Source organism: Gallus gallus, chromosome 2, assembly GCF_016699485.2.
Source record: "Gallus gallus isolate bGalGal1 chromosome 2, bGalGal1.mat.broiler.GRCg7b, whole genome shotgun sequence".
NCBI classification, from domain to species: Eukaryota; Metazoa; Chordata; class Aves; order Galliformes; family Phasianidae; genus Gallus; species Gallus gallus.
In genome coordinates, this window is record NC_052533.1 from 34,463,485 (window position 1) to 34,489,844 (window position 26,360).

General features: G+C 37.6%; 1 protein-coding gene across 4 annotated transcripts in view; it reads left to right on the forward strand.

Moving 5' to 3' along the window:
• PLCL2 (phospholipase C like 2) overlaps positions 1-26,360 on the forward strand; it is a 104,930-nt gene that overhangs the window by 40,083 nt on the left and 38,487 nt on the right. For 2 of the 4 annotated variants that reach the window (XM_015281813.4, XM_046929181.1), the window contains exons 3-4: positions 12,868-15,354; positions 18,401-18,604. In XM_015281813.4, the coding sequence (XP_015137299.2) occupies positions 12,868-15,354; positions 18,401-18,604 (2,691 nt within the window). Of the gene's footprint in view, positions 1-12,867; positions 15,355-17,602; positions 17,920-18,400; positions 18,605-21,695; positions 21,785-26,360 lie in introns of those variants that run through there. The other 2 variants (XR_005858059.2, XM_040696661.2) reach the window with 2 other exon arrangements.

The following is a 26,360-nucleotide window of genomic DNA, read 5'->3' on the forward strand; positions in this document are numbered from 1 at the left end:
CGTGATGATCTTGGAGGGCTTTTCCAACCTGAGAAATATTATGATTCTGTAAGCTATAGGGCAGAAGCAGTGATCATTTTTAGAAGAAAAATATCAATTTTATTCCTCTTAATTATTGTACTTAGATGGAGTGACCTTTAAGGAATAATTTTACTTGTGCCTTTCTTGGAAAACGCTGAGTGACAGAGAAGTACACATAAAAACACTAAGATCTTCTCAAGAGAGCAGATGACACTTGGATTGAAATTTGGACAAAATACACGAATTGGCAGTACAGGTAGAAATGAATGCCAAATGAATGGAAGGGAAGTGGTGTGATTTACTGTGTAACTTTGTGGTGAAAAGTATGTTGGGATGACATATATGGATGCATGAAGAAGCCCAGTTCTCTAAATTACATTACCATGACATGTACAATCTGCTGCTCATTTTTTATGAGCCTAAGTTGTTTGACAGTTCAGGAAATACCATGTAGGCTACTTAACACTGTGGAGGAGAGACAGTATACTTCTTTGCTGTATAACTAAATCAGTAGTTCATAACAAACGCTGTTATTTTCACTTATTGGTTGCATTTTTAGCATTGAAAAATATGGTTGTTGCCTGCAGTGAAGTACTGTGCCCTTTTCCTTATTATTTTTAATTATTATTTATGTTTATGTAACTTAAAAAGTATAATGGAGTACATAATAGTGATGGCACTCCAAGATGCACATGCCAGAAGCTCCTTTTTATCAGGTGGATTACCCTATTGTCTGTGATAAACATTGGGAAAGATGCTGAGCAGGCTTTACCAACAGTTGGAAGGGTGCATAGGGTTGAGCCAGTACTCACACTCACCTCTTGCTGGTCCTCATTCTTCTTCCTCTCTGATGCTGAAGAGGAGCAGTAGAGAGGTGAGGTACATTTCTGCAGAGCCAGTGCTTTATTTGAAATTGCAAAAACTCAAACACAACTATTGTGTGTTTTATCTGTAAGTTACTAACGTACTGTATTTTTGCCTTAAACTGTGAAGCCTGACAGCTGTGTTACAGACATTACTTACTTTGCCAATTCAGGCAAGTTGTTGTTTATGCCTGAAACAAAAACAAAAAACAAAAAACAAAAAAAAAAAAAAAGAAAAATGCATTGCTTTCTAACAGCAGTAAAGACTTGCAGCTACAAATACTTGAAAAAAATCTGAGATGTGATTGGAAGTGGCAGAGATACTGTGCCCTCCTGCACCAAACACCAGGTGCCAGGGGCTGCTGAGGCCTTTCCCATCCCTTGGTGTGCCACTCTGCAGTGAGAGGAGGGGGCACCTCTGCTGCCCTACAGCCCCCCTTCACCCCTGTGCCTAGTGCTAAGCAAAGGCAGTGTTTGTAGCCTGCCCTGGGCTGCCTGTGCCCTGGGCCCTCACCCCACTATGCAAAGTTTGGCAATGGGAAGACCAAGAGGGGATGTAGGAGTCCCAGGGCAGACTCTAAAGTACCAAAAAGGAGAGTCATTTACTGATTTATTTATTTATTTATTTATTTTATTATGTTTATTCTGTCTTGAAAAGAAGTCCTAATGTAACAATTGGATTGGATATTCATGCTGAATGTCAGCCCTTCTTCCTGTCTAAACCAAAGTGCTTCTCCAAAGAAACAGTGGCCTCTGTAGCTTCTCTGGCATCACCAGGAGGCTGCAGGGAGCTCAGGGCCATCTGCTGGGCTCCTCCTGTTGTCCCAGCACCACAGCTCAGAGAACACCGGTCCCAGACCTGCCCTCTTCCTCAGGGCTCACCTGGCGGCTGCAGAAAGTTTGGGGCTGTCCACTGGACTTCTCCTATTGTCCTGGCACAGCAGCTCAGAGGATGCCAGTTTCAGTCCTCTTTTCTTCCGAGCTCAGCAAAGAAGAGGTGAGAGGTCTTGGGAAAAGATGAGGGATGGGGAAGAAAGAGTGATAGGGAGCAGCAGCTGGTGCAGGGGCTCTCTGGTTGATGATGACTCCTCAACACTGAGATCAAAATTGAGAGCCCCTGCTATGCTGCTGACACACGTGGCAATATCTCCAGGCAAGCACAATGTTGTGGTGCCTGCCTAGCCCTGATAGAGGTCATAGGTTCTTCCTCTGGAGGCTTGACGTTGCCATCATGGAGCTCAGTATCCATTGGCTTGGATTTGCTGCTGCTCCTCTGAAGCCAAAGCTTCTTTGGTGGGGGAAGATCCGTACTCCTCCTCTATGGCTGTTTTGGGTGGGGGGAGGCTATGACGTCCAGGAGAGTTGCCTTAGTTGCAACAGGTGGGTTTCTGCAGGGCTCCATTTTCAAATCACTTAGTTCTCTGTAATGTTTTCGATTATTCTGATAAAGATCTGGAAGTTATATTAAGTAAATGTGTGGATGAAGCTAAATTGGGAAGAGTGTTGGCACCCTTGAGGCTGCAGAGGCCTTACACCAAGATCTTGCCAAATTCGAGGATGGTCACAATATGCATGTAGAAGAGCAAGTGCTGGATTCTGAATCTGGGATGGGGTAGCCCTGGCTCTATATAGAGGCCAGGGGATGAGGGGCTGGAGAGCAGCACTGCAAAAAAGGATCTGGGGTTCTGGTTGGCAGCAAGTTGAATCTGGGCCAGCAGTGTGCCCTGGCAGCCCAAAGGTCAACTGCACCCTCGGGTGCATCAGGCTCAGCACTGTCAGCGGGTGAAGGAAGAGGTTTTCCTGCTCTGCTCTTCACTGTGTGGCCTCACCCTGAGCACTGGGTGCATGTTCAGGTGCCAAAGCATAAGGAGGAGATAAAAGCTATTAGAGAGCATCTAAGGAAGGGCTACAGATATGGGGAAGAGTCCAGAGGATGTGAGGAATGGCTGATGTCCCTTGGTTTGTTCAGCCCAAAGCAGATGAGGCTGAGGGGAGCTGCTCATAAGGGAAGCAGAGGGGCAGCGCTGATCTCTTCTATCTGGTGACAGCAAAAGGATGTGAGGAAATGGCATCAGTGGTGGGTTAGGTTGGGTGTTAGGAAAGGTTCTCTCTCCACCAGCATTTGGTGGGCATGGAACTGGCTGTCCAGGGCAGTGATCATGGCCCTGAGCTGCCAGTTCAAGAAACATTTGGATAATGCTTTCAGACAAAGGATTTTAATTACACTCTTTGCTTTGTCTGTTTGTGGAGCCAGGCTATGGAGGAGACAGGGAGAAGCTCCTGAACACCTACAATGTGTTCACAGAATCATGGAATGATATAATGGTTTGAACTGGAAGGGACCTTTAAGATCATATAGTACCCCTGAGTAATTTTTAATAGCTTTCTGTTGATGCAGTTTCCTCTATCACAGTTTATGAATGATCAGTTCTTAGTTTTCATAAATAATTACTGTAGCTTATATGAGTTGGGTTAAAATATTGTTTTTTTTTTTTTTTTTTTAATCTGAAATGCATATCGTTTTGCTTTACTTGGTTTGTGAAAACTGGATGCCTGTTTTGCTCCATTGGAAGTGTTGCTCAGAAGCCTGAACAGTAACTGACTCAATGAAATTAAAAACTTAGACCTTCATGCCAAGTATAACTTGGTCTTTGACTCTCTCACGGCTCCCAACAGTATAAGCAGTTTCCTTTGATGCTTTTTATTTATTTTCTTTTGAGATCAGACTTCTCTTCCCCTTCCCCCTTCTCACCAGTGTCAGAAGTTAATATCTGAAACCAAATGACTCTTTATTTTAACATCATAAATTCGTCCTTACTGGCCGTACATATATAGGAAAGAATGCTTCAGTGTTTTAGCGTCATTTTTACTATCCTATTTTAATATTCAGATACAGTATTCTCAAGTTCTCTCATTACGTATATTGATCTATAAATGGAACCACATTTCTATGAGCTATAGCAGTTGCTGAACTTAATTGGCAGCATGAAACTGCAGAATAGAGAAGACTTGGTTCTTATAGGTGATTATTTCTTTTTAGTTTATAAATGCTACCAGTTAAAATCAAACATAGTATAAATAGTTACTACTTTATTTTCAGCAGAGTAAGCAATATCAAATTGTTTACTTTCTTTTGAAAAACATATGGAATAGATCTATGGGTGCTGAGTTAATATGTAGTGAAATACCTCTTTGATTTAATGTTTGATTTTAAAAAAGCTAATGGATGGATCCTCAAGAGATCAAGCATGCATTTCACTGCATGACCATGTGAAGAGATGGCTAAACTATTTTAGTGTGTAGTTTCTGTTGCAGTTAAAATTGAGGCTCAGAATTAAAACTTCAAAATGCCTGTTGAAAGGTGGGAGCAACAGGAGTGCTCAGTGCAATCACTGTCTTGTCATTCACTTTTACAAAGTAAGCTGTAATTACTTTTCTAGTTCTCTGTGTAGACATCTCCAGTGTGACTTGCAAACACCGATGGTTACCAGTATCACCCAGTTAACTTTTCAAGACATGAAATATGTTCAAGCTGCTAGTTTTACTGCTGGAGTTTGGATGTCCTCTTACCCTGCTTAGCTCATGTCATCTTTAGGACCTGAGTGATGGAGTTCTGAGAGCAAGTGCCAGCACACATGTGAATATGTCAGTGTCTTTGTTGGAGAAGGGTTGTTGGAGAACCTCCTAGTGGGGGTTCACCCTTGTGACCTGCTCAGGGAGCATTTGAACTTTCAAGAGCCGGGGGATACTCAAGACAGAAACACAAAAACATTACAAAAAAAAAAAAAAAAAAAAAAAAAAGTACTGTGTAGTTGAATTGATGAAATGACTGAGTTCTTTTGTAAGAAGTTTTACAAAGAAGTCCTCAGCCTAGACTTGCAAAAACATATCCTGTTATTTCCCTGCTCATTGCAGTCAGTTAACAGAGTTAAATTGTTTACTCTAAAAAAAAATAGGGCGATACAAACCATTCTTCTCTGCACTTTCTAATTGCTATTGTAGTGTAGTGATGTCTCATGTAGTAATTGTGTTTTTTCTGGTATCCCGTTTTCTTGAAGTGAAGTGGAACTGAATGAGCCACAGGAGCTCTGAGAGCTTTAATTCTGTTGTTTCATCATGGTATAGTTCTTTCTTATACCTTCCTGTTGTGTTCATCATGTTTTTGAAATTTTTGCTGTCCATCTGACCACATGGCAAATCAGTTCAGCTCATTAAAATTGGAGAAAACTAATTCAGCAAACATGGAATTTTTTTTGCTTCTTCAGTAAGTGAGGTTAATTCTCTCACTGTATGTGAGACAGGCACTGATGCTGACTTGAGGAGCTGGGATAGGAAGAAGGAAGGAAGGTGCACCTGGGGCAGGATGAAGAAGAGACATTTAAGGAAGGAATAGCAACAGTGAGGACGACATAATTCCCTTTCTTGTTGGTGTTCAGCTGCTGGCTTAGCTGTATCATGAAACCATACAACTAGGTGATCTGAAATAATACAAATTGTTTTTGGTTGAAGTTTGAGCTAAGATTTGCCCTGCACCCATGTTCCTGTAATAATAGATTTCTTTTAGCAATAGAAGACAAAAAGATAATGAATTGTTACTTGTGCAGCTAATCTTCATATTTTTCTTTTCCCATCATTGTTATTTCTAACATTGTGTACTGTCTCTAACTGGAGTTAACCCACCACACACTGAAAAAATACAGTTTTCCTAAAAGACGTCTTCAAACATCAAATGTGCCATGAATGCAAGCTTGGAAAAATATTTAAATGCTGAGCTTGAACTTAGTGATTCACAATGAGTGGGAGGCCCTGTATTTTCAAAATAGCTGGTGTTTTGTCTCTTCCCAAATGTCTGTTATTTCAGCTGAATGTTCTTTACTTTGTCTTAAATATAACTGTTGGGTGCTGTGTGCTGTTGAACAGTAGCTACGATTCAATTCAGAGACTATTGTACTCAATGTGATGTAATATATGCTGTTTCTGAAAGTGTTTGGAATTCTGTTAGCTAAACTGCTAATTACTTGGAGAGTTTTCTCTTATTTTGATTTTCACATGCTCTGCAAGCTTTGTACAGCTGTGTTAAAGCACTATAATGTGCATGCTTTTTAGTGAATTTGGGTCATTGTGTTAGTAAAATTCTCATTGTAATGACAACTTAAGAGGTACTGATATGAGCACCTAACATGTCTGGAAAGAGGAGAGTGGCTGAGTGGTGACTCAGGCAGAGAGGGGCTGTACCGAGGATGTAGAGCTCCACCCTTTGAGAGAATATGGTTCTTGATGGGGAACTGCCTATCCTCCCTCACCGTCTCTTTTTATTACCCTCTATTCCAAAGACCTTGCCTACTCCACCCCTAAAAGGTCAATCCTAGTGCTTGCGCTTTTCTTGGGGCAAAACAGAAAGTGGAAACCAGAGCCATTCTGAAGATGCAGGTTGTTGAACTCCCAATGAAAAAAGGTTTAGTCTATGTTGATATGTAGACATACTTTGAAAAAGAGCTGCTTTCATATTTTTAATCACCTGTAATTTAAAATAATTAGTAGACTTGGTTTTGTGTTTTTTTTTTCCTATACTGTTAAAATAACTTAATGACTTCACTTGGTCTAGTGCCATTAATATGTATGCCTGATTGTGCATGATGCTTTTATCCCTTTCAAACAGCATTTGTAGAATCATAGAATGGCTTGTGTGGGAAGGGATGTTAAAAGTCGTCTAGCCCAACCCCATGCCATGGGCAGGGCTGCCACCCACCAGCTCAGGCTGCCCAGGGCCCCATCCAACCTGGCCTTGAGCGCCTCCAGGGATGGGGCACCACAGCTTCTCTGGGCAGCCTATGCCAGTGCTTCACCACACTTCAAGAAAAAAAAATCTTCCTAACATCTAATCTAAGTCTCTCATCTTTCAGCTTAAAACCATTCACCTTTGTCCTGTCACTATCTGTCCATGTGAATGATTGCTCTCCATCTCTTTTATAAGCCCATTTTAATACAGGAAGGTCACAGTGTGATCTCCCCAGAGCCTTCTCTTCTCCTGGCTGAGCAAGCCCAGCTCCCTCAGCCTCTCTTCACAGGAGAGGTGTTCCAGCCTTCTGATCATCTTTAGAGCCTTCCTCTGGATCTACTCTGACAGTTCCACAGCTTTCTTATGCTAGAGGCCTCAGACTTGGAGATAGATGGGGCTTCATGAGGGCAGAATAGAGAGAGAAGTGCACTTCCCTTGCATTCCTGGCCGTCTCTCTTTTAATGCAGCCCAGGATATAGTTGGCCTTCCAGGCTGCAGGTGAATGCTTCTGGCTCATGTCCAGCTTCTCATCCACCAGAACCCTCACACCCATCTCCACACAGGGCTTTTTTCAATGAATTCTTCCTCTTGTCTGTACTCATGTCTGGGATTGCCCCAGCACAAGTGCAGCACCTTGCACTTAGCCTTACTGAACCTCATTCACAGGGGCCTCTTTTAAGCTTGTCCAGGTCAGCTTGCTGTCATTTGCAAACTTGCTGAGGATAGTCTATATGTTGTGGATTGTTGGTGGGAAAGTTCAACCTCTACAGCGATACCACCAACATCCACCTCTGTTGTCATGGACCAACATAATAAAATAGGAGGCATTATTTTAGAGCAGCCCTCATGTATAACTTTAAAATCAGGGTTAGATTTTCTGTAACAGTGATGTAAAATTTCTAGACTGATTTTAGTTGCCAGTTCCTTTTTTTTCCCCTTCTTTTTGTACTGACTCACACACAAAAACTTCCTTAGTTTCTTTTATAATGTTGCATGTTTTGGTCTGGAATGAGCTGGCATCTGTACATAGGTGATCAGTAAGTAACAATGATGTATTTTTTAGTGTTTGGAGAAATAAATGATCATTTCTATTATTACCATAGTTATTAAGTATTCTTTTTTGAAGAGACCTCTAAATATTTTTGCAGTGAAAAGAGAAGGGTAATATGATTCTGATGTCGTATTTGTAACTGATTGGCTGATCTATGTCTATATTTATATCTCTGGTGCCATAAGTGAAAACTTGGAAAGGATTTTTAAATTAAAATTAATCTAGAAAATCAATGTTTCAAAATAATGGTTTTTTGTGATTTTTTTTTTTCCTTTAAATATCAGTTGCTGCACGTAAATATACCTGGATGCTTCCTCAAGTATAAAAAAATAAAAAATAAATGTTTTTCTGCTGTGCAGGATTTTGAAGAAAAATACATAGAAATCTTAAATAAGTAAGCAGAGCTTCTATTTTTTAAAGTAAACCACTTTCTGAAATAGACTTATGTTATAGATGATGTTAAGTTGGGCGATTTGTGCAATTGCTGCTGCATTGCATTTGAAGAAGATGGGCAGATTTCATAATGAAATGGGCCAGTTAAGCATCACACAAGGAATAAAAGCAAGTCGTCAGTGAGTTATATAAAATTTGACAAGGGTAGTTATCTCTGTGTTCATCGCCAAGATCATTAGATTCTCAGTTCCTGTCATAAAACAATGAATTGTATTGCAAGTGTTGGCTACAGATGCCATTAAATTACTTCTAAAACAGCTTTTTGCTAGATGACATGAAATTCAGACCTGCAGCTCCTCGTGTGCTGGGTGAGCGTTTTCAGGGTGGGGATGGAACCGCCTTCCACTCTTCTGCACAACCTCTGGTGCATAACCACGAACGGAAATGTTGTATGGGCGAAGCATAAACAAGGGGAGTGACTATTCTTCTGAGCAGGCAAGTGTCAATGCTGTGGTCTCTGCTGCATGGACTGCCCATACAGTTAGCATTCGGAGTCACCAAGTGAAATGTTTGTAGAGTATTGACATCAGGAACTTTCACTTCCTGGACAAGTGCTCTAAAAATGTGTCATTCTGCCACTTCCTTGTGTTACCGTTGTCTCATCATTGTAAAGCAACGTTTCAAATGGAGTACCTCTATGGGTTACAGGCAGACAGAGGCCTTACCTTCAAATCCCAGTTACCATAACTACCACATCAGAACTGCAGGTAGCTATGGAGGCAGACAGAGTCACAGTCACCCATCTCAGAGGCCCACAGGGGATGATCTATGTGAGGGTCACACTCTGCTGTGCGGGCCTCACTTGAATCTCTGCCCGCAGAGATTCAAATAATAATAATAATATGGGTTATTCTTTTTTTGGTAACAGTGCTTTCTTAGTCACATAAGTATTTCGTTGTTTTGTATTGTGAGAGAAATAGTAATAATAAAAAAGTTACCGTGGAGAGACTCTTTAAACAAGCCTGTCTTCTCTGTGTGCTCTTTTAAGCCTTTTTCTCCTGCTTTCTTTAAGTGCCATAGATGTCAGCTGGGATTATTTCTGGTGTTTGAACTTGCTTTCTGTGGGCACAAACTCCTGGATAAACTAAACTCTTTGTGCTGTTTATCTGCAATTTGGTCTATCTCAAAATTTGTTGGAGATGAGATCAGATGTGATGTGTTTTTGGAAATGTACTGGTGAGGTGGTCATGGTTTCAGTGTTAAAGCCTTCTAAAAAACACGCGGTACTTAAAGTCCTGCTTTGTGATGACAGTGCCAGTTATAATCTGAATATTGACATGGTCTTCATTGTGTGAGAGGTACTAGAGAGCTGTTTCAACACAAAAAATCTGATTTCTGTGATGGACAGTATTATGAAACCACACTGTAGAGGTAGTTTCATGCTGTAGAGCATCTTGAACAGCATTGAAAACACTCTAAGTCTTGTGAATGCTGAGAAGTTGTTAGATACATGAAGTTTGCTAATCTGTCAAACTTTATGGTTTAAGTCAAACAAAAGGCCATGAGAGACCAGATCCAATTCATGAATGCACCCCAATGTCAAGGAAAAATCCTCCACATTATGTAGCAGAATGCATCTGTCTTCTTTTCTACGTCAGACTATTGCTGAGGCTCACAAACTTGTTAAATACAGTGTATGCACTTTGTATGCAATTACATTTTCAGTTTATGAGTGAGAGTTTCCCTTGTGCTTCTCTTCAGTAAGTCACTTATTTGGTAGATAGTCCTGGCCTGTGTCTTTGTGAAAATATCCTTTAAGTTCTTTGGTTTATTCAGCTTGATTGTGACTGTCACTGTCTCTACTGGAATGAGGACTCTCACAAACTCAAGATCCTTGATCTCTCGAGAAGGAAAAACTTATGATCACTATTCTGGAGCTCAGAGCTGTGAGAAACTCTGCAGAGTATTTTAAAATTTGTCTTTGTGATTATCACATTCAGAGAGTGATATCTACTGCCAGCAGGCTTTACATGAGTAAGGCAAGTGGGGAAACTGCTTTGCCCTGCAGAGAAGTAGAATGATGCTGAAATGGCCTTGGGTTCATCTAGCAAGCAGGTAAAATGGTCTTGCACATGCTAGATTGAATTATTCTTCTTATACATATATGCGAACTCCAAGTCAGGCTTTAGGAAACTGGGAATGAGAATTCACAGAATCACAGAATGGCCTGGGTGGAAGAGACCTCAAGAATCATGAATCTCCAACCCCCCTTCTGGGCAGGGCCACCAACCTCTCCATTTACTAGACCAGGCTGCCCAGGGCCTCATCCAACCTGGCCTTGAACACCTCCAGGGATGGGGCATCCACAACCTCTCTGAGCAGCCCGTTCCAGCACCTCACCACTCTCCTGGTAAAGAACTTCCCCCTAACATCCAACCTAAATCTTCCCTCTTTCAACTTAAAACTGTTCCCCCTTGTCCTGCTGTTATCTACCCTTCAAAAGTGTTTGCTCCCTTCCTTGAGATGGACTTGCTAACATTAGATATCAAGAAACCACACTTTTTTTTTTCTCCCTTGCTATGTGGTGTCTTGGTCAGACACAGTCTTGATAGAGAAAAGCATGCATTGTCCTTCAGCTTTAAAAATACTGATTGTGATCAGGCAAGGTAGTACTTCCCAACCCTTGATGGTTCTCATGTCAGGAGGTTATCTGCTATCTGTCTCATGAAAGGGTTCGGGGATCATATTCCCCTCCTAGATTTGTGTCTGAAAAATCTGGAGCACTAAGCAGTTTTAGCACACTACATTTCAAGGCCTAGGATACTGGAAAGGCATTTCGTTGCTCATTTCTATGGGGCTATTTCTTCCTGTTTCTTCAAATTAAGCGATACGGATATACGGATAAGTGAGGCTTAAAATAGAACTAAAACCTTTGTGAGCAAAGGTCACATTTGGTTTTTTTTTTTTTTTTTTTTTTTTCAATTAAGGAAACTTTCCTTTGTCTGAAAGCATTCTTAACGACCAAACTACATGTAATGAGATTTCAAGAGTCAGCCTTGCATGATATCCATTGCAGGGGTTTGGACTTAGACTAAATCAGTCCCTTGTAGTGTTATTAATTTTTACTAGGCTCTTGAGAGCTTGCGTAAAGGAGATTCTGCTGTCATTAAAGGTGCAAGAGTCATATGGTTAATTTATTTTTGCAAACATGGAACCATGAATATTAAGTCTACTTCACTGTTTTCATTGAAAAGCTTTGCAGTGTTTGTGAATTGAATTATAAAAGCAGAATTCTTGCACAGAATTTTTAATTCTATCAAATTAAATATAGAATACATATGACATGAACTGAAAGTGCATACTATATAGGATGGTTTTTATTTGAATATCTGTTTGGTATTGTGGTTATTAAAAGCTTTCTTTTCCTCTCCTTTCTGTCATATATATGATGCTTATTTGCGCAGGGATGTACTTCAAATGGAAAACTAACAGGGGGAAATTAATAATTTTGTTGTAGAAATCTGGATAAGTTTTTTTCAAGCAAAGCTGGAATATAAGAACATTTCTAAATAGGATATCTAACATAAAAAGATAATTCCATTAAAAGTTTATTTCAGGCTAAAAATCTTGTAGAGTTTCTTCTGAGTGCATGCAACTGTTTAAAAACTGCACTATTTCTTATTCTTAAAAAAGATGCAGATAATGAAAGTTAAAAAAAATTGTTATTTCTTAAGGAATTGATTGTACCTAATCTGTTATTGTCTTACACTTGTTTGAATCAATATAAATAACAATTAAGCTATATGACATTATTTTTCTTTTCAAGTTTGTTTGGTTAATGACTTATATATCTAGTATTCTATCAAGGCTTTCTCTAGCAGACTAAGAACTCAGGGTTCTTTCATTGTTTTATGAGCAAAGGTGAACTTTGCTTCCTTTCCTGACCAGGTCTTGCCTTTCCATTCACTGTCTTTCTGAAAATACACATCTTCTGTGGAACTCATTAACCTTTAACCCTCTCAGGCAGTCCCTCCTGAGTCACTGTCACTGTATTTCTTGAAATTCAGAATGTAGAGTGCATTATCTGCTCCAGTCCTGTTGTTTATTTTTCAGTGTAGCTCATTAAGACTAATGTGGATGTTTTTCTAATATGGGGGTGGGATGCATGTGACAATGCTCTAGACAGTCTGAGGGAAGAACATGGATGGGTGCAGTAAAGGAGGGAACTAAGCATGTTAAGTGCTGTCTTGTCTGTACACTTATATTAGGACCATATCCTATGAATTTAAAATAACTATTTGTGTATTAGTGTTTCTTTGGTATTCCTGAGAAGATCATGTTGGCGTGGTATTAAAGCATTGCACTTTGTACCAGTAAAGTTCTGCAAGTATCTGTAGTACTATGTAAAGACTCAGAAGATAGCTTACTTTCTACTGCCTTGGCTGTAGGACCAGCTAAGTATTTAAATGGATTATTATTGATAAAGTGCATATACAACATTATTATTTTGTGTTTATGAAAAATATATTAAAAAACAAAAGAAGAATGTTATGTCTATGCAGAGGAGCAAACATTAAGCTATTATCAATGTTTTCATTTGTGATGATTCCCGTAAGAATGTGCATCCTACTTGTCATCACGTGTATAGTAGACCTTCCTGGAATGCTTTATTAACTTTCAGGTGTAAGTTGAAACCTATTTCAATATTGAGCAAAATGATACTGATACATGTTTTCTTTTCTTCCCCCCTTGTTTACCAGGATGGTACGAAACAAAAACGAGAACGGAAAAAGACTGTGTCGTTCAGCAGTATGCCAACTGAGAAAAAGATCAGCAGTGCAAGTGACTGTATAAATGCGATGGTTGAAGGCTCTGAGCTCAAAAAGATTAGATCCAATTCCAGAGTGTATCACCGATATTTTCTTTTAGATGCAGATATGCAGTCCCTACGCTGGGAACCTTCAAAAAAGGATTTGGAAAAAGCAAAGATTGACATCAAGTCAATCAAAGAAGTAAGAACGGGAAAAAATACAGATATTTTTCGCAGCAATGGAATATATGACCAGATATCAGAAGACTGTGCATTTTCAATCATATACGGAGAAAACTATGAGTCACTAGATCTTGTTGCTAACTCAGCAGATATTGCAAATGTTTGGGTTACTGGCTTAAGATACCTGATTTCTTATGGAAAACATACTCTAGACATGATAGAAAGTACTCAAGATAATATGCGGACTTCATGGCTTTCACAAATGTTCAGTGAATCAGATGTAGATAATTTAGGACATATACCCCTGTGTAATGCTGTACAGTTTATAAAAGACTTAAATCCTGGTTTAAAAACAAATAAAATTGAATTAAAATTCAAGGAGTTACATAGATCCAAGGAAAAAACTGCTACCGAAGTAACAAAAGAAGAGTTTATTGAAGTTTTTCATGAACTTTGTACTCGACCTGAAATCTATTTCCTATTGGTTCAGTTTTCAAGCAATAAAGAATTCCTAGATACCAAGGACCTTATGATGTTTTTAGAAGCAGAACAGGGTATGGCACATGTCACAGAAGAAATAAGCCTTGAAATTATTCAGAAATATGAGCCAGCCAAAGAGGGCCAGGAAAAGGGTTGGCTTTCTATAGATGGGTTTACGAATTACCTTACTTCACCAGACTGCCACATATTTGACCCAGAACATAAAAAAGTTTGTCAAGACATGAAACAGCCATTATCTCATTATTTTATAAATTCATCTCATAATACATATTTGATAGAGGATCAGTTTCGAGGACCTTCTGACATCACAGGTTATATTCGTGCTCTTAAAATGGGTTGTCGAAGTGTTGAATTGGATGTTTGGGACGGTCCAGATAATGAGCCTGTGATTTACACAGGACATACCATGACTTCTCAGATTGTCTTCCGTAGTGTGATTGACATTATTAACAAGTATGCATTTTTTGCTTCAGAGTATCCTCTTATTTTATGTTTAGAAAACCATTGTTCTATTAAACAGCAGAAAGTGATGGTACAACACATGAAGAAAATTTTGGGGGACAAACTACATACGCAGTCTCCAAACATTGAAGACTCTTATCTTCCATCACCGGAATCACTTAAAGGAAAAATACTAATTAAAGCAAAAAAACTTTCCTCAAATTGTTCTGGACTAGAAGGAGATGTTACAGATGAAGATGAAGGGGCAGAAATGTCTCAAAGAGTGGGGAAAGAGGGTGTAGAACAACAAAATTCTTTGACTGGGAAACGTTTTCAGCTTTGCAAAGAGCTCTCTGAGTTGGTAAGCATATGTAAATCAGTTCAGTTCAAAGAGTTTCAAGTTTCATTTCAGCTCCAGAAGTACTGGGAAGTGTGCTCATTTAATGAAGTGCTTGCTAGCAAATATGCCAATGAAAACCCGGGAGACTTTGTAAATTATAACAAACGTTTTCTTGCCAGAGTTTTTCCCAGCCCTATGAGGATCGACTCTAGTAATATGAATCCCCAGGATTTTTGGAAATGTGGTTGTCAGATAGTAGCCATGAACTTTCAGACACCTGGATTAATGATGGATCTTAACATTGGTTGGTTTCGACAAAATGGAAACTGTGGCTACGTCCTTCGTCCTGCTATCATGAGAGAAGAAGTATCTTTCTTCAGTGCAAACACAAAAGACACTGTGCCTGGAGTTTCTCCTCAGCTGCTTCATATTAAAATCATTAGTGGGCAAAACTTTCCTAAACCCAAAGGATCAGGTGCCAAAGGTGATGTTGTGGATCCGTACGTCTATGTTGAAATACATGGAATCCCTGCTGACTGTGCTGAGCAAAGGACAAAAACTATGCATCAGAATGGTGATAATCCAATTTTTGATGAAAGTTTTGAATTTCAAATAAATTTACCAGAACTAGCAATGGTGCGTTTTGTAGTGCTGGATGATGATTACATTGGGGATGAGTTTATCGGGCAGTACACTATTCCCTTTGAGTGTCTACAGACTGGTTATCGACATGTTCCTCTGCAGTCTTTAACTGGTGAAATGTTAGCACATGCTTCCTTGTTCGTGCATGTGGCCATTACTAATCGAAGGGGTGGTGGGAAACCTCATAAACGGGGCCTCTCTGTGAGGAAGGGCAAGAAATCACGGGAGTATGCTTCTGTGAGAACATTGTGGATTAAAACAATAGATGAAGTGTTCAAGAATGCTCTCCAACCCATACGGGATGCCACGGATTTGAGAGAAAATATGCAGGTACAGTTTTTATGGTGAATTTATCAGTATTTTATGTGTATTTTTGTATTATAATATGTACATAGTATATGCTGTTTAGAGTCTTATTGCATTTTGTAAGTTATTTTAATCAAGTCTAATGCTGAACAGCTTTAAAAACTGATTATATTAGAGAACTTTTGGGGTGATACCATCTACTGATATAAATTTTGATTCCTGCACGTATTTTGCTGTTTTTTTCCGTGTGAAAAATATGATTCAGTTGTTAGAACTCAAACTTGTTGACTGGTCCTGTGTCTTTGGAAAAAAATGTTAGATATGTGCTAATGGAAAGTACAGTAAGATTTTAGCTTGTTTTTGTTGTACCCAAGAGATCTTACTTCCAAATGCAATTTTTGGAGATTCTAATAAAGATATCAGGTAAATAAGCTCTTTTTAGATCTAAATCAGAGAGGACTTTAAAGTTATATTTTATTTAGTAAGGCTTTTAACTAATTACAATCTTCTGAAGAAATAGTAGCAATGATCAGTAAAATTCAGCAGTGTCTTCTGACATGAAGAGACTTATTAAATCACTGTATTTTTATTTAACATTAAGGGGAAACTGATCAAAAACATATCAGCATGGATACCTTTTCTTCATGAATAATGTTATCTTGAAGAGATTTTGTTAGTAGTACAGTTTTAAAACTAGTTTTTCTTTTTATGAACGATGAAAGTAGTTCAACGTTTTGAAGCTCCCCTATTCTATTTGATATATAAAATGACTGTACTAAGAAATTATTTGAAAAATATGTAGATAATATTTTGGTTTGTGAAAGTGTTTTGCATTACAAGCTAGGTATAGAGTGAGCTTTACATGCAGTTAATCTCTTGAAGTGTAGAATTTTGTCACATAAGAGGTACTGTATTTTAGGATGGCTTTCAAGGAGTAGCTGAATCAAAGATTTAAGGGAAGAGTGAAAACATGCAGTTTTTGTAGCTGCTTTAAACTCTTCACAGCGTGTGCTGCATTGTTTTCCCGAACTGCTATAATTTCTGTCAGTCTTTGCAGTATGATTTCTTTGAATGTGGGATATTGGAAGATGCCTTAGATATTTTATTCTCTCAGTTTAATTTGTGCTATCAGCTGTATTATTGTATTTCAAAGTTCTATCAAGAAGGTATTTTATGTCCATGTAGGAACATTAACTTTGTGTAGCTTCCCTGGCAGGTTGTGTAATGTATATAATTTAAAATCTGTATAACTAAAGGTTTCCAGCTAATAAAAATAAGTAAACCACTCAAAATAAATACCAGCTTATGTCAAGGAATGTGATTTATCAATTATGGCTTTTGGGGTAAAGAAGAACATAATGTCCCAAAAGCCAGATACTGAGAAACTGGTTTTGTTTTTAAAATAAACTGGAAGAAGGTAAAAAATAAGGAAGTGTAGAGCAGAATGTTTAATTTTTTTTTTAAAATCATATTTGTTATTCATAGATAGCCTTTTATCATCTTTGTTATGCGCTACCATGCCATGACAAAAGCTGATGTCATAACTTGCTATGTATCCATCACTGTTAAAAGAACAATGGATGTGATGTATGTTTAAATTGTTTGACAGAGTCAAAATCAGAGTCAGAGTCAGAAAATCAGAGTCAGGGTTAGAAGCCATAGGCAAGAGTTACAGCTGTATCTTTGTCCTGCCTGCCAGTAGCTAATGTGTATGCTCCCTGTGCGCTCGTTTACCTCTCTGTAAAATTATTGTTCATAATGATTTATTCATGGTGTTAAACAAAATTGGCTTGAATAGACTTTCCAATGTCTTTTTTTCTTTTTTTTCTTTTTTCTTTCCAACTGTGTAATTATTGTATCATTAAGCTGTAGTCTGGTTGTTAGAAGTAGTTTGTCTTTACTGGACATTTACTGAATGCTACTTTACTGAAGTATACTGAAGTATACTGTGAATGTAATAGATGTAGCTTAGGAATTCACGTAACTTTGCATGAATATCCTGTGTGTAGATATCTTGAAGTCTATTTTGTGTATTTTGTCTCATAAAAGGAGAGCAGAATACTTAACATTTGATTACTATTTGCATTAAAGTTGGCTTTATGTCCCTCAAGGAAGTTTGTCCAAGAAAGATCCAGCAAGATGGAAAATGACTTGATTAAAATGATTAATCAGTCCTAAAACCTGATCAGATACCCTGTGTAGGTAAGATGAGAGAGAAAGGAGCATTGAGCACATTTGTAACTTAAATGTGCAATGTTTTTGTTTCTTCCAGGAAAACAAACTCCAGACCTGCCAGAGATCACCAGCTCCCACTTGGTACAGAAATCCTAAATTCATTACAGTGCTGAGAACATTCCTGTCATGGAATTTCAGTGGCTGCTTGGAGTCATATTCTATTTCTAATTCTGGAAATTCTTCTCAAGTTTTAATATGCAATTTTATATTCCACCACATTGGATAGCAAATAAGACTATAATAAATTTTAGGGAAAGATGCAAAATTGGAATTTATATAAAAGTACCTGAAAAATTTGTTAAAGTGATCCTGTGATAGGAGTGACATCAGTAGTGGAGTGCTGGGTTTGTCAGTCACACCAAATGGGAGCCAGCAGATCCACAGCACGTCTGGATGATAGTTAAGGTATGTCTGAAGTTACAAATGGGCTGAATTCCTCCTTCCGCTCCACCTTGCTTATATGGGATGTTCACCACCATATTATATCTCCTGGTAACGTATTAAAAGTTACTTTGAAACACTTTTCAGAATTTTTTTCAAAACAAGTAAGCAGTATGTTTCAGAATTCATTTATTCGCATTGTGAATTTTAGTAGTGGAATAGGCCACACACTCTTGTTCTAACTAGATTTTTGCTGCAGCAGGTGTTGTTGGAACTTTTAACATTTCTGGTAAAATACAAGTGTAACACTGTTTGCTTTAAAACTGCCAGTTCTTCAGGGAAAAGCTGTGTACATTGTAGCTCAGCTATTGCAGTGTTGTGTTTTAACCTGAAAGAATGAGAAATTCAAAATTCTGTTTAACTGTAAAGAAAACTCTTTCTTTCCTTTTTGCAGAATGCAGTAGTCTCATTCAAAGAATTATGTGGCCTCTCTCCTGTAGCAAATCTTATGCAGTGCATTTTGGCAGTGTCTACACGCTTGGTCGGGCCTGATAGTGCACCCTTGGTAGTACTGAATCTCAATGATCAGTATCCGACTATGGAGCTCCAAGGGATAGTTCCAGAGGTCTTGAAAAGGATTGTAACAGCGTATGACATGGTGAGTAGTCCTTTGTGGTTATTTTATATGCTATCTGAACACTTTCTTCTTAGAATACACAGTACTATGCCTGTTTAGAAAGGTCATTTTAACCTGTGAATTGCTGTTTCATGCTTCATTACATGTGTTTGAAAGCCTTTCCCATGAATGTGCTGCCACTGGTAGTGTTTTCATATCAGGTAAAAGAGAAAGATTAATACACTGCATGTGAATATGTAAGTGTACACTTCAAAAGGCAAAGTGGTTGTAATCAAGAGGATGTAACATGAAGAGGATATATTAATTTACGTGTTCTGCAGTAACTTGAAGCTGTCTGCTCTCAGTAAACCTCTTACAATTTTTGCTACTTAGTATTTTTCATTTTATGAACATTCCATTGGCATTGACTTAGTGTAGACAGAAAACTGTCAGAAAAAGCTTTTAGGAATTTTAATTTTAGAAGCAACTTGAAGTGTTAAAATCTGCACGCGTCTTTTCATTTTCCTGTGCTGTGTGTTTCTTGGAGAACTCAAACTCGTTTAATCAGCCTGTAATTGGTTGTAATATTAACTTCAGCCCTTATACATAAGTAAATGCATAAATCGTGTCTTTAGAAACTGGAAATTTAACATTTTACAAGAAGGAAGGAAAATCTAATACATTGAGAAATAATGGATTATACTCACCTACCAAAATTTAAAGTATCAAAAAAAGAAAGATCCATTGAGGAGATGAGTGTGATTTGAAATGTCCTCCACTTATGTGATCTAGAGCACAGTAACTGAGCTTTATATTTATTTATTTTGTAATTGCTTTAATTTGATGTATCATCTGACAATAAGGAAATACTTCTAGGATAACTTTGCATTAGTTTTCTATGTTCAGAGGAGAAACCTCACTCAACAAGATCAAGTCACCATGTTGAAAACAGTCATTGGTATTTAAAAGAAAAAAAAAAGAGAAAATAAACTGGTAGCTCAGCTCCATATATAAATTTTTAAACCATATTCTAGATGAGAAGTACTTCTGGAATAATACTATACCAGTGTCCTAAAGTACTAGGTATGAATTGGTAACAATTTATGTAGAGCTTGTATAGCTTAACGATGGTGTAAATACAATAGAATTTGATCTTAGTGGTAGCACAATTACAAAAAGATAGTCTCTTAGTGGTAGCTTAGAAGATATCATCACAATTAGGATGGAAACAGGCATGATGGTTGGATTTACACATACAGTGTACTTAATGAAGTTCTATCTTGGTGGAAATGTCTCTCTACCTGTCATTTGTTCTGATGCTGCTCCTTGTTTGTTATTAAACTACTCCAAATATTTAAGTATTTTTATAAAAATCTTTTTTAAAATACTTTTTTAGATAGAGGTGACTCAGACCTTCAGAAAGTTTCACAATGCAAATTTGTTTTTTCCTTTTCTTTAACATATCTTTAAACCCCTCCTCTCATAGTCTTCAAGTGATTTGAATATTTGTGTACTTGGAAATCTATACTTCATTTTCATTGATTAGAACAGTAGAATATTTATGTAATGGCATGTTCAAAGCATTTTATCATCTCTAATTTTGTAAAGAATGGTATACTCCATTTCATACAAAGACAAACATTAAGACATGACTTCAAACTTTTAGCTTTGAATAATAATCAAAACAATGATTTTAGTCAAACTTACAAATGAAAATAATGAGATGCATTTCAGTTTGTGAAACTTGGTCTGTCCAACTGGACAAAAAGTTTTAAGCAATTAAAATCAGTAGGATCTACTGGATAATCCTATGTCAGACATGGGAGCTGTGCTGATAGCTCTTTTTTTCTGAAAGCTCACCTAGATATAAACTGGAGAAAATGTGAGGATGCGTACCATCGATGAAGTGAACATCGAAGATGTGAAGCTATCTAGCTCACGATTCAAAATTTGCTATAGTGACAGATGTTTAGAGTCTGATACTAAATTAATGGGTTTATTTGTGTATTTTTGGTTTGAATTTAGCAAGCCCTCAAAATGACACACTTTAAATTAATAGTTGGTTTTGATTTGGGGATTTTCTGGCCATCATTAAAGAGCAGGTGGGTGTAAAATTGGGCTTAGTAATGAGAAGCCTTATCTAGAACTAAGAAAGGGTAGCTGTGCTATCAAAATAATGATTACCTCGTCTTATTTTATGCTGGTTTGGGCCTCAGCGTTGATCAAAATTATATTTCAGCCATATTCTTTCGGTGTGTCAGTATGCTAAGTATGAAATCATGATGTTAAAAGGGAACATGTTACATATTTGTTAACTAAACATAGGTTAACACCATGAATGCATGAGTTGTCATGACCTTGCATGAATTCCGAATGTGGCAGTCTGAATGATATTTTCAAAGTAATTCTACTTCAGGTCGAGAGTATTTTGGACAAATGAAATAATTTTTATTTGTCAGATACGCTCTCAACTTTATAAGATCATAATCAATGCAGGAAGCAATATTCAGACAAGATTATTAATTGTCCAGAAGAATTTATTTGCACTGAAGGGGTTAGAGGGCTCATCTTTGCTCTGTAAAGTGAGACAAGGTGTAAGAATTTTACAGTGAGATAGTCAGTCTGCATTGAAATAATTACAATTATAAGAAGAGTGCAGTACTGCAAGGACACATCTAAGGTGAGAATAACTTCAGGGTCACACGGGTACATACAGTTTTTAAGGAAACAATTATACAAATGATATGTTGATTAGCATGTCACTACATAATTATTTTTATGTATGTGAACAAACAGCATATAATGTTTTTTTTTAATTGCCAGCATTCATTACTGCATTAACGGAGGAGGTATGGGTTAAAATAGTGTATCTTTGAGCTTGATGAGTGATTTTCCATCAGTCTTACTAAGACCAAAAGTTTACCCAGGAAATAAGAATATCTTCAGCTTTTATCAGTGTTACAGCAGTTGAGGTGTCTTTTCAGAAGAATGAAAACAGGTGTAACTGGGAAATTTCAAGAAGCTTAAGCTGTGTGTTTCTCTAGCTACTCCATGCTCCTGAGTAAATTTTCACCCTTATTTTTTCTCACTGTTTAACAATGTTTTATTTTTCCCTTTCGTTCATGAACTTCAGCTTCCTTTATGTGATACTTCAGCATGCACTCTGTTGGTGTCATCACACCCATCACTGATCAATGCTGCAGACTGAAGCTTGGAGTTAAGGCAAGTGCCTCTTCCACACCATTGCATGTTTTTCTATGTCTTATGAGATTTAAGATAAACAGTAAGTAAACCTTAAAAAGTTATATTATGGCAAGAGAAAAAAAAAATTACCTTGTCCTAAGTCTGCAGCATTATTCAGTGATGACTGTAATAACACTGCAAAGATATACTAGAGGATCATACAAAGGAAGCCAGATACTGTTGAGATACTGTCTTTGTCTGTCCTTTGTGAAGAATGAAGTGTCTCATTTGATGAAGATGAGGTTTTCAGAAGTTTGCAAGGAAACATGTACTTATAAGAAGAAAACTAACATAGAAAAGGCAGAAAACTCTACCTGTGTGAGAGAAGATAAAGTAATACTACTGTAATAATTAGTATTGATTGTTATTAAGACCTAATTGTGTAGTACTTCTAGGCCTATTTTTTTTTTCACATTAGAGAAAAGAAAAAAAAAAAGGAAATGAAAGAAAACAGCAAAAAAAATCCACATGTGAAAGTTATACTGTAATTCAAAGTGTATTCAGACTGATAGTACAGGAGGTCTTAATTTGTTTCGAGTCTTATGGATAGTTTTTGTAGATGCACTCTAGGGACAGGATCAAAATCAGGTCTGAGTTTATTGATGCTGAGGATTATGAGATAATGAAAATGAGAGGTATTAAAAGACACCAAAGCTTGTAAACCAGAATACACAATCTGATTTGTGAATAGTAATTCTGTAGTAAGCTTGCATCTGGTTATCTGATTGTTGGCAGCGGATTGCATATACAGTCACGTTGAAGTTATCTTCATGTAATGCAGTTGCAAATTTTTTCCAGTGACATAAGCTAATTAAGGTAGCCTGTATTTTGATTTCCATTCTGTTTGGAAGATACTTTGACAGTAATCCTAGAATAGTTACAGACTGGATCAACGCTAGCAGGTCTTACTAAAAACTGTCTAAAAAGGACTTATTATCAAGGTTTTGGTCATCTAATATTTCTCAGTACCTTAAATGTTCTTCATCTTTAAAAATCATCTTGGTATCCATGCAGATGAATTTGGTGGGACACTTATGCATCAGATATGTTGGGTCAAAATTTGTAATTCTGACAGAAACAAAAGTGTATCAATTTTGTGGAATGTAAATTTTCCAAGGAATAATTAAGAGATCTGTTTTGAGTTATACTTAGCTTGTAAAATCTTAGTTGCCTTGTTGCTGATGTAGGTTCTAGGTTGTGGTTACTTTCCAAACGTAGTAAGAGATTTCAGTTGTTCTTCTGTGGTTATGAAACTGTATCTTGAGAGAACATGTAAATTAAGACTCCTCCACTACCTCTCAGCTTGTTAATGTGCCAGAGTTAGTTAGCTGACAAGCCTTTGTTCCACAAATTATCCTTTGGGACTGAAAGCTTCTGTGCTAACAAAAGAGATACAAGGTCCAGCGCTGCTACTTACTGATTGGTCTTGTAAGTTGGAATGAGTGAACAGATTGCTTTCGCTCTCATATAACTTCATTTTGAGCTAAATTTTAGATTTTGTATTGTTGCAAAGAAAGCTGAGTTCTAGATGCTCACCAATCTATTCTAACTTTGGATCTCATGTGAGCGCATCTGACCTCTGTCTGCTTTGTGCACCTAAAGAAAGTCTAGATTTTGCAATCTGGCACCTTTTTCTGAGGAATATGTGACTGGCATAGACTGCGAAAGCTGTGCTTAGTTTTTCCCAGCTGATTCAGAACGTCATTCTTGACTACATTTCTTCTGGAGTCCATGTTACAAGGCATCCTCCAAAAAGTTGTAGTCATGTAAAAATTAGGAGGATAAATAGATGCTTAGCCATATTGTGGTTAAATATAAAAATATAAGAGAGATCACTGTGAAGAAATTCAGGAGCAACCTGCACTGATTTAAAAATAACAATAAATTATTTCTTGAAAATATTGAAAATGAAGCCCATCAGAGTGTGTACAGCTGCCAGCTGATCAAAGAGTATAAGTTGCAGGAAAGAAACAAAACCATAAAACTAAATTTTTTTTGGAAAACATCTACCTCTGGAGATTGGAGGTTCATGTGAAACATTTCTTTATGTGGAAATCAGTGGAGAATGCACATCTATCTGAATTGCTAGTAGAAGAAATTACAAAGGAAAGACAAAGTGACTGAAAAAAAATGTACTAGAAAGTAATGATATTCATTGAAGCGTTCTCAAGAATTGATATATCCAAACTGCTAAATTGCTGTGTGTATCCTCACACCTAAAACCGACTATCAAAGTTGTTAGTGTGGTGCCAGTCTTTCAAAAGGTTTCCAGAGGAAATCAAGAATTTTCAGCTCAGACAGCTCATCATCTGTACTGTGAAAATGGGTAGAGTTCTTTGAAGTCAAGAAGCTTGTAGACAAGGGAGGCTAGTCTATTTTGAAGAAAGCATTTGACAAAGTCCCTTTCCAAATACTTATATTGAAATGAAGTTATTACTAAATTTTTTCGCCTTTTAAAATACTTCATTATGCCCTGAAAACTGGAGTAAATGTTGATTTTAACTGGCTGTTCCAACAGGAAAGGAGAGTTATAACTGTTGAGAAACAAAGTACTGATGGAAGATACAGTGAAGAGCATGGGCAGTTCCTTCAAAAGCAGTTATGTTATTTGTTATCAGTTCTTGTTTTCCTGTTGTATAACAGGACAGTCATTCTAAACTGCAAGTTGCAATTACATGTCCAAAAGCAGATCTGCAGATGATAACCACAGATTATATTGGGTTTTTCAGTCCACAGGAGCAGAAACAAAGGTCCAATTTTGGATATTCAAGCTTCACTGCCAAATGTTGCAAAGTATGAGCTGTTCCGCATTGAATGAAAAGCTCTGATAATGACAACTTGATGCTTTTGGGAAGTCAAGATTTCTTCATTTTTTTCTATTAAGAGCATGAGTTATGAAAATTTTGATGTCCTCTCAGTAATTCCGTTATGGCTTATGGCTGACTCACACTATTTATAAGAACATAGAATAATAGTACCATATGAGAGGAAAAGTTCATCTAGCTTTACTTTCTTGTTTCTAACATATTCCAATGGCATGTTAATGGAAAAGCATAAAAACAGGTCACGTGAGTAGTAACTTCTCTTAAATGCACTCCATATTTCCAATAGTAGTGCTCATTTTCTTTCCCAATGAATTTTTAATCTTCTGTTTGTCTTTTTGACTGCTCCTGTGTAAGAAATGTGGTTATTTGATCTTTCACTGATACTCTGAGTTTCAAAAATGTTGCCTATTAATTTTTTTCGCAAGGATAGCAGTGTTTTGCTTCTTTTTACGGATGCAGGCTATTTTCCATTTTGTATGTGTACACGCACACATATATATACATGCCTCCTTATTGTCCACTTTTTACATAGTGTTCTCATTCTGTTTATTTGAAGATAATGAAAAGCATTTTTTTCTGACAGTCAGAGCATCAGGAAAACAAGACAAAATGGTTGTTGAGTGTATGAGTTGAATGCCATTGCATGCATAGTTTAAAAGAGAGCTGCTGGTTATTTTATTTACTCTATCTTCAATCTGGTCATCTCAAGTACTTTATTTATGAGGAATGAAGAGAGAACATACAGAATTTTAAATACAGAATTTATGGACTCTTGGTTCCTTTGGTAAATGTGAGAAGTCCTCAGTGCACAGAAGTAGCAGTTAGTGGTTTTGTTTTCTCACCTTGGTGCTTTGGACAGTACATAGATAGTAGAAAGATCAATTATTCTTCATTATATGACATCTCTGGACTGCCTGGGCTGAACCACACCTGATTTTTACTTATAATGAAGTTACTATTGATTTTTTTTTCTGTAAGTGTACTGCTAGAAAGCTCAATTGTAAAAATTTCTTTTGATTGAAGCTGTCAACTTTAAAATCCTTGTTTACATAGAATCATTGATGATGGAAGCCATCTGTGGAAATCGTCTTGTCCAATCCCCTGATGAAATCAGGGCCACCTAGAGCAGATTGCCTAAGACTGGGTTCAGTTGAGTGTTGAATATCACGCAGGATGAACACTTGACAGACTCTCTAGGCAAACTGTGCTATTGTATGACCACACAAGATTTCCCTGAGCCTTCTCTGCTTGAACCTGAACATTATCAGCTGTCTCAGCCTCTTGTTATGTGAAAGATGCCCCAGTTCTGTTAAGGAACTGTCTTTGTGGCCCTGTGCTGGGCTTACTCCAGTAAGTCCCTATCATTCTTCTACCTGAGAGGCCCAGACTGCCCTGGGTGTTCTACTCGTGCACTAAAACCTAACTAATCAATAAATTACTCCCCTTTGTCTTCTGGGGATGTACTTCCTTTGTTGTGTTCTCTTTGTTATCCATTGGGGTCCTCCAGTCCTGGTCTCAGAAGCTGCCTTTCAGTTGGTCAGCCTCCAGCCTTTACTGGTGCACGTGGAGTTCTTTTCCCTTCCCTGAACTTCACAAGGTTCCTGTCAACCCATCTCTCCAGCCTGTCAATGTCTTTCTGAGTAGCAGTACAGCCATGTGCTATACCCACACCACTCCAAGCCTTGTATCTTTTGCCAGCTTGCTGCAGGTGCACTGTGCCCCATCATGCA